General features: G+C 38.0%; 1 protein-coding gene across 8 annotated transcripts in view; it reads left to right on the top strand.

The window, feature by feature from the left end:
• The window catches only part of LOC113544990 (sorbin and SH3 domain-containing protein 1), a 51205-nt gene extending 41060 nt beyond the window's left edge, over window positions 1–10145 (top strand). For 5 of the 8 annotated variants that reach the window (XM_053232965.1, XM_053232963.1, XM_053232966.1 and 2 more), the window contains 10 exons: window positions 547–714; window positions 898–944; window positions 1771–1885; window positions 1990–2115; window positions 2645–2839; window positions 3410–3958; window positions 5352–5450; window positions 5978–6162; window positions 6838–6944; window positions 7132–10145. In XM_053232965.1, coding sequence (XP_053088940.1) covers window positions 547–714; window positions 898–944; window positions 1771–1885; window positions 1990–2115; window positions 2645–2839; window positions 3410–3958; window positions 5352–5450; window positions 5978–6162; window positions 6838–6944; window positions 7132–7199 — 1659 coding nt within the window. In that variant the 3' untranslated portion in view covers window positions 7200–10145. The remainder of the gene's footprint in view (window positions 1–546; window positions 715–897; window positions 945–1770; window positions 1886–1989; window positions 2116–2644; window positions 2840–3409; window positions 3959–5351; window positions 5451–5977; window positions 6163–6837; window positions 6945–7131) is intronic. The other 3 variants (XM_053232967.1, XM_053232968.1, XM_053232969.1) reach the window with 3 other exon arrangements.
• Window positions 10146–12081: the final 1936 nt, after the last annotated feature.

Raw genomic sequence — 12081 nt, 5'->3', positions numbered from 1 at the left:
CATAAATAGAAATGCTAAAGATAAATGATTCTGTCAGAGTATCCTCTATGCTAGCATTATTCCTCAAACTAGCATTCCTCAAACTAGCATTATTAATGTAAATGTTTCTGTCAGGGTAGCCTCACCTCTGTCAAACCAGCCTTATGCTAAAACTGAACATTTCTGTTTAACTGACTATATAGTATTTCAAAAGACATCTAAAAGACATCCTACTAGCCTTAAGCTAAAAATAAACAATTCTCTCAGACTAGCATTATGCTAGAACTGAAGGTTTTGTGAAACTAACTAATACTAAAGGTAAATGTTTCTCTCACACTAGCTGTATGCTAAAGGATTTTAAAGGATCCTGAACTATCAATAAGAAATAATCTAATGAGAAAAAAAGATTTCCTTTTAATGGACTTTTGAAGAGGATGTAACATAATTGTTTATAATTGATAGAATTGTAGATATGTTTAATATAGCTCTGTATTTTGGCTTTATGAACTCTTATACAAACTGAGACAAAATATTTTTTACAAACAAAGCCATATAATTTGGTTCCAGAAAATTCTGGAGGAGCAGAGACGTTTGAAGCGGGAACAAGAGGAGGCGGACATCGCATCACGCCGGCACGCAGGCCTAGTCCTCACAAATCAGCAGTTCATCACCAATGAGCGCTTTGGGGACTTGCTCACCATCAATGACTCAGACAAGAGGAAGTCCGGCCCAGAGGTGACTGATCACTGCCATCATTAGCACCATGACTGTAGGGCTAAAACTGTTTCCCAATATCGTACAGCAGGATTAGTTACATAAATTATACCATATATCGCATGGATGATTATGGACTGCATTGATGTTGTGCATCATGTTCCAGATTTAATAATGTGTATTGCTTGTATGTGTTGTTTACAGAGGACCCCTGCCCTGGCCCTGTTTAACTTTAAAGCGGAGACTTTAAAGTGAGTATAGATATTTGCTAAGTATAATATTATAGTAATTTTGACTTTGTATCAGTTTTAGACTGCAAGTTTAATTATGTCTGGCTGGTACAGTTGATGAGTAGGAAATAAAACACAATAAGACATGCCGTTATAGGAAAATAATCAATGATGAGGTGCTGTGATGCACCCCAGCGCAAAGCAGAGCTACTGTTGATAATTTTCCAATAACAACATGTCTTGAAGTGTCTTAATCTTCTTATACCACAGCAACTTCCCGATTGCATTTTTTATTAATTAACAAAAAAACAAACAAGCTTTTAATTTGTTTATATTTCCGTTCAATGCTGTGGAATATCCACAGTTATTTTGTCAACAGCCTCTCTTATTTCTCTCAAAATAAAAAATGCAGCTTGTCATGTTACTGAGAAACTGTAAAGCCTTCCATCTTGAAGATTTGTGGCAAAAAACATAAAGTTACAGCTTTACTTTTGGCTGTTATAAAGCCCAGACAATGGATACTCCTTACAAAAATAATAAATAAACATCTCCTTACCATATCAGCATTTGCAATTTATGTGAAGCATCCATCCATCCAAGCATCCATCATCCATAGTAAATTGTTACTATAGAACTACTGTCGGAGCTACTGTTATACAAACTTAATTAACACTTTCTGACCAGTCAGAATCAAGCGTTCAGCAGGGCTGTGGTATAATGAACTATCACCAGCAAATAATGAAATAAAAAAAAAAAAAAGTAATTTATACAATGTGCGTGAAAAATGTTACAATGCTAGAAAGAGTTTGCACCGACTACCTAACCGGACTTCACCTCTCATTGTCAGGGAGCTGCCATTTCAAAAAGGAGATATTGTGTACATCGTTCGGCAGGTGGACCAAAACTGGTATGAAGGAGAGCATCATGGTAGAGTTGGCATCTTCCCTCGCAACTATGTTGAGGTATGCACACCCACTTCACTCAAGCTTTATAATTCTCCCTTGTATAAAATGAGCCCCTGGTCAGGTTACATTATACTCATGTCATGCTAATCACTTTCTTTCAGCTACTACCCCCAACAGAAAAGGCCCAGCCCAAAAAGAGTGCTCCAGTTCAAGTGCTGGAGTATGGAGAGGCCATCGCCCGCTTTAATTTCACTGGGGACACAGCTGTCGAGATGTCGTTCAGAAAGGTAACCATTACATAAAGTACTAAATTATGTTATCAGAATAGGATTACGTTACATCTGTGTGGGTCAAAACATCCAGGTGGCCCCAGGCATTGTGTAACACTGTTTTGTACATATATCTTGTAGGGTTGCACACACTGTGATTGGGAATTGTCTGGAAATGTAAACAAAGTGGCGAAGGAGTGCCAGGGTTATAGATCACTCTGCATTATTTTGACCAAAATAATTTAAATAAAAATCTTTAAATCAATAATAATTGTTCTTTGTCAGAGTGCTGTTTTACATATTGCAGACTTCTTATTGATCAGTTATTCAAGGTCAACTCTGTGATTATGATTAATTTATTGGGCAGCCCTGTTGTCTTGGTAGAATAGAATTGTGGACCCATTCTTTTAGAAATGTACAGTATATATTAAAAAAATGATGATGGGCCTAATAATCAAAGCTACCATAGATTCATGTCTGATCCTGTATGTCTCTGCTGTGACTATGTGCTGATGATTTATTCTTATTTTTGTTTCCTATGCTACAGGGAGAACGGATAACACTCATTCGTAGGGTTGATGAAAACTGGTATGAAGGAAAGATTTCAGGCACCAACCGACAAGGCATCTTCCCAGTCACTTACGTGGAGGTGCACAAAAAGCCTCGTGTTAAAAATGGAGTGGACTACCCTGATCCTCCCCTTAGCCAATCACCACATCGCAGCACAAACGCCTCCCCACAGGTGAGTGCCACCTACAGGCCTTCTCACACCACCTGCTACTTAAATAGATGGCTTTCTTCTTCAGGCAGAGCTATGGAGTGGCAGTTATTCCTCCTGTTCCCAATATCATATATTTATATACTGATCATTAATATCAACATAATTTATTTAAAACGACACATAAAATCTCTCCTTGTGGTGTGTGCACAAAAGGGAGTGTAATTCAAAGATGGAGGGAATGCCAGTGAAATGACCTTTTCTTTCATATTTAAAAAAAACCCAGTATATTCTAAATGTCACTTTAAATTGTTGTTGCAATTTCTAGCCCTGTCTATAAACAAGACTTTTAATAAAGATTTTTTCCTGCATGCTAAAGGAATTAAGCATTTACATTTTATGTTGGAAAAATCATTTTTATTATTTTTTATCTTACAAAATGTGAAATTTTGACCTGTACTGAAAAAAGGGTCATACACACTTTCTTTTTTCCCCCTTTTTTAAAAATCATCATCCTTACTTTCCATGTTTAATGCCTTACACTCTTTTGCCTCTGTACTTTCTCCCCTTCTATCCACCTTCCTGACCTCAAAGCCGGTGCGTACCCGTCTCAGCACCGCCCCTCTCCCCCTGCCACGCTCACCACGCCGCTCTGTCTCTCCTGAAGTCCATGCCATATCCAACGAGTGGATCTCCCTCACAGTGGGTGGTGTGAGCTGTAGTCCCCCAGCTGCCCCAACTCCTCCTCTGCCTCCTCTGCCCAGTACCGCCTATCGTCTGGGTGAATATCTGCCCCCATCGCACTCTGCCAGCCCCGTGCCCCCCATCACCAGCAGCCCATACTGCATCTCGCCAATGGCCTCACCGTCCACCTCCCCCCTGCCCCCTCCTTATCCACCCCGGCCCAACTCTGCCACTCCATTCCTCACCTTCACCCCACCGCAGGGGGAGGACTTCCTCCTTTTCCCTCCTTCACCACGTCTGTCACGTAGTCTGAGTCCGTGTGGGGGTGCTGGCATGGAGGGTTGGCTGGGTGGAGCAGGAAGGCTGGATTCAGAGCTGCAGGAGGGTGAAGGGGGAGAGCTGGACAGGGTTGGCGGCTCCCGCAAGGCACCATGCAGCTGGAGAAGTAGTCCAGCAGAGGTATCTCCTGCATGGTGTGCAGTGCTTATTCCAAATGCAACCTGTTGCTAAAACCAGAGTTATCACTAGTGTCAGCTTTAGACCTAACAACTCGGAGCATTAAAGGAGCAGTGCCACGACTTGCTGGTTATCTGGTGAGAGTTTGTTTACACATTTGCAGCAAAGCTTTCACCTTATGGATACACATTTGTGAACGGAATGGCTGCATGGAGACGTTTGAATGCTCTAACATGAATATAAAGAAGACTGCTGGGTTGTTTTAAAACTTTGCATGTCCAGGTTTATTCATGCAGTGTGTATTGTTTTTCGAACAGTCTCTTGAAAATTTTAGTCACACATTACTTGAACCCTGTGCCAAAAGACTGACATAACATATCATATCATACTGTGTCATGGAAGATATCATGTGAGGGTGTCATGAGTTGCTATGATAGTTTACATCCAGTGATATAAGAGAATGATATAAGTCTAGCCACTATTATCTGCAATTGTCATAAGGGCTACTGTAATGTTGCCATGAAATCTTATATGACAGATAATATGATTTCAGATTTCCATTATTTTCTTACGTTATTTTCTTATTTTCTGCCTCTAAAGTAAATCACAGATCATAATTAAGTAACAGTTTAGGCTAGGCCTATACTGTATATAACAAGCAGGTATAAAGATTTAGGCAGTGCTAACCAAAATGTGAAAGGAATAATTAATAGGTTATAGTGTGTGTTTACAATGATTTAATTAATAAGAACAGAGTGACATAATGCCCTTTAAGATCAGTAATTCTATGACAGCACCTACTGACATGTGTGGGGTTGGAGATATAAAGTTAGCTAATTTTATTGCTCTTTCCATTATGAGAAGCTAAAATATATACAAATCCTCTGATTTTTGAAATGCTGTGCTGTAAGTGAGATAACCCTACGTATAAAATAACAGAAGGGGTTTTTTTAACCTCCCGCTAGTTCATTTGTTGGATGACATACAAAAAATGCCATGGCACGTCTGTGATAAGGTTATGTTATTCTTTATCACCAAAGGCTGAAGTATGTGTGCACACTGATGCTACAGTGAGCTCCTCCACTTTGGAGTACCTGGAGGTGAAATGTGAAATGCTGGTGTTCTCATTTTTGTGACTGCAGCAAGAAATTTGGTGGCTGTCACTGACTCGCATTCCCTTCTACAGCGCTCTAATGTGAAGCTGTTGTGAGACACAGAACATGAAGCACTTGAAGAATTAATGGTGCAGCTAAAATCTGAGCTGCAATTGGTCAAAAGAAACATTTGTGATAGATTGAAAACTCAGGACAACTTTTATCACTCCTTTTTCCAGAGATGAAAAGAATGTTATGGAGCCTAATGATTGGTCCATTAATGTTGTTGTTTTTTTTCTTAGCCTTTGAAGAATGAAGGAGATTACCATGGGAGATCCTCGAGAAGTCCGGTCATGTTATTTGACATCCAGGACAACAACATGAACGCCAACTCATTCACGGTACCTCTTACAGAATCCACACGAAAATATTCCCAACACAACAAATAGGGCTGTTCATCTCACATTGTATATACTTTTATATCATGTAATGTATTCGTATAAACTAGCGATGGCTCTGATGTTTTATTAAGAAAAATAATGTAAATAGTAATACTTTATCTAAAAACTAATCATGTTCAGTCATTTGTATGCATCTCCATCTTTCTTTCTATATTTTCTAATCTTTAAGACTCACTCTTATAATGCATGACAAAAGTGTGTAATCTGTCCTTTATAATTCTAATTTTTCCTTCTGCCCATGTGAACTCACTCTGTTATCTTACTCTTCCATGCATCTTCCCTGGATTCTCTCCCCACGCCCGGCTTTCCTGGCTTTAATGGACAACCCTTCTTTTCCACCCTTGTTACTCACCGGTCTTCCATTCCTACCTTCTCTAACCCACCCGTCCTTTCCTCCATCTGAATGACTGACATTTCCTCTCGCTCTGTGGATCCTCCTCCTGTTAACCCTCCTCCTCCTCTGATAGGAGGCAGTATGTAATGAGATCATGAATATTGCAGAGACCTCAGTGAGGTACTGCAGCACTTTGTCCCGCCCTTTAGACTCCGCCCACAGATTGATGCCCCACTTCAGTAAACGCTCTCTCATCATTTCCCAGCAACCCCAGTCCCAAAGCAGCAGCCCCGAACCTGGACGCCTGAGCTGCGGCATGTGAGTATCCTCAACCTATGTTGATGTGTGTGTGTGTACTACTGTGATATGATTCGTGGGATATAGGTCTTTTAAGTAATGCTGCTAGAGGATTTCTGTAGCAATTATGATAAATGTATAACCATATAAATCAGTGACGCAAGTGCCTTCATAGTCCGCAAATTGTGATATATGAATAATTTAGTTTATTTAATGAGTGTTATTCCTAATAATATTCCTAATAGTCCTAATATTCCTTAATAAGTGCATCTATTGTACCAAGTTCCATATAATGCTACCTGTAGGCCTAATCAGTTAGAATACACTGCTGTAATGGAGTGTGATGTGTTTCTGCTGGTCTGTAACGGTAGTTCTGAATCATTGCTGATGGCTAATCTGATTTTATTCTGATTGTAATCATCTACCCATGAAAAATGGCCCTGTTGTGTGGTATGCTCATATATAATAATGACAACCCAAAAAAATCCCTTATGGAAACTTCAGTAATTTGATAGAAACCATTACCTTAATTCCCATTATGAGATAAAAGCTATTAGAGATTTTTGAAATGGATTGTAATGACTTTTTTCCAGCAAGCTAACAGTAAAAAATATGCATAAAAACATTCTATATAAGGTTTGTAATGACATTTGAACCTAAAGCTTTGATGTGTGCCATGTGTGTGGGTGTGTGCAGATTCCAGGCTTTATACAGCTATGTGCCACAGAATGACGACGAGCTAGAGCTGCAGGAGGGAGACCTTGTGAACGTCATGGAGAAATGCGATGACGGCTGGTTTGTGGGTATGTCAGTAGTCACAGTACTGGATAGTTTACTGGCCTCCGTCCTGTATTACATAGTTACAGCATTACTAAATCAGTCTGCAGAGGCCTTAGCACAGCAACACACTGCCCTGTTACTGATCACATGACTGGGACTTATATTTGCACTGCTGTCTCTGTGTGTGTGTGTGTGTGTGTGTGTGTGTAGGTACATCTAAAAGGACAAAACAGTTCGGCACCTTCCCAGGGAACTACGTGAAGGCCGTTAACTTGTAATATGTGAAAATGTCTGATGTGTATGTAGAGATTCTAACACTATGTTTATAGCGGCCTGTGTGGGACACTGTTACTGATGAACTCAAGTGTTTGATTTTTTTTTTCTGTCAGTATTGTATCTTGCCCAGGTGAATGTCCAGGTATGTGATCAGTAAGGTTTGTAGCATGTCGGCAAGAATTTTGTAGTAAAACTACGAGGATCAGCTTGTCAGCTTTCACACATTGTTTCATATAATATATGTTATTTACATTTTGTTTTTATTTAAATATAAATGTTTGTGTCCATAGTGTATAACATTTTTTTTTACTGAATCACATACCTGACATTAACACAGCAAAAACTCTAAAATAGATGAAGCACCAGTGTTGGAAAGGGTCAGAGTGTAGTTAAAGGCACTTAAAGGAGGGTACCAGTATTGAAGGTTAAAGGACCGGACAAAGGTCAGCAAAAAAAAGATGGATTTACATAAAACTTGAAAATCAGTTTCGGACTCCCTGTGCATATGAGAGCAATATAGATGATGCGGTTGAGTTCCTGTTTAGATGTGAACTGCCACATGGACTGATATCACTCAACTATAGGCACTTAATTCTCTGTGGACTAATCCACAGGATGTTCTGGGGATCAGGAGTAGTTAGGTTCCACCAAAATTCTGCCTTGAAAACATCCTGATTTGCTCTCATCTTTTATTTTATACAAACACAAAAAAGGAACAGTTCCTTGATTGTCTCTCCCATTTCACACATTGGCAGTCCTAATCCTCCTTTATCTAACTGAAACAAATCTGTTACTAGACATAAAAATTGTCTGCGTTTTTGTAAATGACTAAGTCATGCTAAGCTTCATTTTGGTGTCAGTAGATCCGCAGATAAATTTGAACAACTGTAATAAAACACTTAGTAGTGTGACTAATGTTTGCCTTTTATAAGGTATGTGCAGTTAGAGAATGGAAGTCTTGCAACCTAAAATAAATAAAATACCAGTCAAAAGTGAGGACAGACCTGCTCACATAAAGCTTTTCTCAATTTTAATACTATTTTCAAATAATAATGAAAAAAAATAACATAGTGAAACAACATATGGAATTATACCATGAATAAGAAAAGTATAAAACAAATCAAAACTATATTTTACATCCTTAACAGTATTCCTGATGCGCCTTGGCATCATCTCAACCAGCTTCATTAAGGACCTTTATCCAAAATGTCTTTAATACTGTGAAAAATATATCCAATCTAGTGTCCAACCTTTTGACTAGTATGTATTCCATTGGCTCATGTGCTACAGCAGTGTTAGGGTCAAACAAGAGGTAGGAAAAAGTGCTGCTAGGAGAATCAAAAAAATCAGAAAAAAAAAAAACTAGACCTCACAAGGTAAAAGGTAAAGTATTATTGAAAATTAAAAAAAGAAGTTTAAACATTACTAGAGAACAGGGAATAAAATGAATATTTTAGAACTATAGAGGCTATTTTAGGAACCAGTTGAGTAATATAAGGCACTGTAAATACAGGTCATTTTATCATTATTCTTGTAATATTTCAAATTATTCTTGAAATATTCTTATTTTCCTAAATCTGAAAATATGACGTGGATGAGACTGGTCCTCCTACGAGCACATATGATTACCTTAATATGTTGCTGTACCTCACAGGCCTGTGTGATATATATCTAAATGCATTTTTTTCTCTTTCGAAAGCTGGGAACGTGAAGGACAGCATGCATTAACATGGGTTTATAGAACTTTAATCCTGGTGTGACTGCAAAAGTTTTGGGGAAATTTCTGATCTGTATGAAATGCCGTACCTCCTTCCTTCCTATCTTAAGTGCCATTTATATGAGTAAGCTACATTAGGATCTTTTTTATCTGTATAGTAAACTGACAAGCTATTTATGATAGTTTAGTTACTTCTGCTGTAGCTGCATTTCCAGTTTGGTGGAGATTGAACAAGAGGAAAAAGAAATGATTGCTAACTAGACCTGATATGAAGAACATACCATGCACGAATTTCTACACAGTGTTGCACCTCTGACAGCCATAAAGTATTTAAGCTAATGAGCTAATGACGGCTGAATACTTTTGCTCCCTGTATTATTGTGCATTGCATTCCATATCATGCCACAGAGGTCACTACTGAGCATGTGTGGAGTGTGTCACGTTTAACTGGGCTCCTAACAGATCCGCATTCAGTATTTATCATATTCCTGGTTAATAATATCATATATAGCATATATCATTGTCTGGCAGCGGTTATCATCAAATTTTAACCAACCAAGACCCTGATTAGATTCACATAGGTTTTAAAATTCATCACAGCTTTATTCCATTCAAGTGCATGAAACATCATGCGATATACAAGATAAGCAAAAGAATATAGTGTCTTGAGAATCCTGTGCTTTGGACATAAGCAGAGACGAAAGAATTGTACTTGTAAATATGTATAGTATAAATGAATAAAATGTTTGAAGTCACAACAGCCTCTAGGAATATAGTTTATATTACAGGAAGAGTTTTAGGAAAGCACAGCGAGTTGCTTTTGGTGCACACGCTCTGATATGAATGAATGACAGATTTCTAACACTGTGTTAGGATCCAGATGCCTTTTGTCTCACAGCTTTGTTAACCGTGCCTCGTTTTTCGTTTTTGTTTTTTTCATTTTGCCTACATTGAGAAGGAAATCCGTGTTACTTTGTAGGATATGATGCTCTACCACAAGTGTGTCACAGGAGACAATTACCAAGATCCTGACTGCAATCGCTGGACATATTCATAAAGAGTGTGACATAATGCCTGTAGTGATCTTCCACACGCAGAGGCTCACATTGCAGTTAGATGTTGTTTTCCTTTATTTGCGGTGCAGTTACAGATAGAATGTTGGATTTAAACACGCTATTTACTGCTGTGATTTCATTATTATGCAATATTTAATAAAATGTATTAAAGCTTTTGACTGGTCTGATTTTCTCATTGACTTTTCTTGCTCGGTTATTTTAAACATCCTCAATTATTCTTTGCTTTGTTCCTACAAGAGAGGCATAGAGGCTTTCCCTCTCAGAAAAGGTTGAAAGTACAGTGCCTTTTGAATGACAGAACATTTAAACATCCATAGAACTGCTGAGGAATGCTTTTTATAAAAGTGTCATTTTTTTAATGTCACACTTTCCACATACTTTTGTTCATGTTCATGTTTTTCATGTTTCACAAATATTTTTTATGTTTTTCTCAGTATATTGTCTTCGAGCATCCTTACTTTGACTGATGCTCAGAGATACGTATTTATTTTCTGATAACTATTGTTTACAAAAAATTATAGCTGAAAACCAGAGCTTCAAAAATGGAGCAGTAATTGTAGTGCATATCTGACGTCATCCCTCTGCTTTATAGTTAACCATGTGACTTTGTCCCAAGCCTGTAATATAATTTTCATGCTCTTGGCGAAACATCTTTGTATTACAACCCTGCAGTAATAACTGTGAACATAGGAAGGCACCTGTTGTTTCTGTTAAATAAATAAATAGCACAACAGCAAACCTCTAAAAGTGAGGTCTGGGAACCCCTAGGGATCTGCAAAGCATAGCCAGGAAGTCTGCTTTTTTTCTGTGAAAATCACAGCCCCCCATTATCAGAATTATTATATTTATTACTGAGTTCTTACAGTTATTAGCCTGTTTTAGTGGTGAACTGAATTTAATTGGTGTAATCCAAACCTCAGTAACAAAATAACATTTAGGCCTATAAATGGGGAGTAAAAAAAAATCAACATATTATTGTGCACATTTCAATAACGAGCCTGTCATTTGAATAGTAAGTTCATCTGAACTGAGAGGGTTCTTGGAACATTTCTACATTTAAAGGCGCACCCCTAGGTGCTAAAAGCTTGAGGACAGAAATTATGTCCTAAGGCTGTGGTTTCAGCAAGATCTGAATCGCCCTGAATCTGCCAAATGCAGTAAATGTAAATGGATTGTGCCGTAAGAATATCAAATGAAGCTGTTCTTCTCAAAGCTTAAGTATATTTAGGTTTAGTTCATCAGCAGCATATAACACGTTTACTATTCTTTATACATTGTGTGCCTAATTTTCAAGTATTGCACTGCAGATATTTGAGTGGAGTTTTTTCCCCCTGGTTTATCCACCTGATGTAAATATTGCAGTATAGCACTAGTTCCACAAGGTGGCAGCAAAGATCTGAAAATAGCTTACACTCCCAGCCACCTGCATTTCAAGCAAAAAAAATCTCATTTGGTGAGCTATCATTGTTACTAATGCAATTCTCTCATCATAGGTACACAGCATAGAGTTAGATGAACAAGATTAGATTACATTATATTACTCTTTTTTTATTGCTACTGATCACATGATAAGCTACACTTTAATCGGTAATTATAAACCCTCAGCTCAGCTGTAGGATGATTAAAAAAAAGTTTACATTGTTATGAAGGACACTTCTTTGCTGTGTTATATTTCTAAAATGTCTTCAAACACGTCAGATACATCCCCTAGAACGTTAAGAAGACAAGTAGTATGAATACCACTATTTTAAAGATGTAACGGATCAGCAAAGTGCACTGTGGGTGTTACATTAACCATGCAAAATGCAAACTTGTCATGGGAAAGAGTCAACAGTGACAATGCATTTGCATGATAAGAACAAATTAGAATTAGGGACAGAATATCCTTAATGGAACAGCACATAACTTCAGAATGGAGCACCACATAACTTCATTTACAATCTTTTGACTTTGCTCAGTTTACGACTAGCTTTACAGCCTTGGTATTTACAACAGGACATCTTTTAGCTAAAGCCATGTATCAACCTCTTACACATCGGCTTTTACAATCAAATAACATCTTAATAATATCTTAAATGAGAAGTAAAATCG

The sequence above is a fragment of the Pangasianodon hypophthalmus genome, chromosome 3, assembly GCF_027358585.1.
Source record: "Pangasianodon hypophthalmus isolate fPanHyp1 chromosome 3, fPanHyp1.pri, whole genome shotgun sequence".
In the NCBI taxonomy this organism is placed as follows: domain Eukaryota; kingdom Metazoa; phylum Chordata; class Actinopteri; order Siluriformes; family Pangasiidae; genus Pangasianodon; species Pangasianodon hypophthalmus.
The sequence above is the reverse complement of the archived record's forward strand: the minus strand, read 5'-3'. Positions and strand labels throughout refer to the sequence as shown.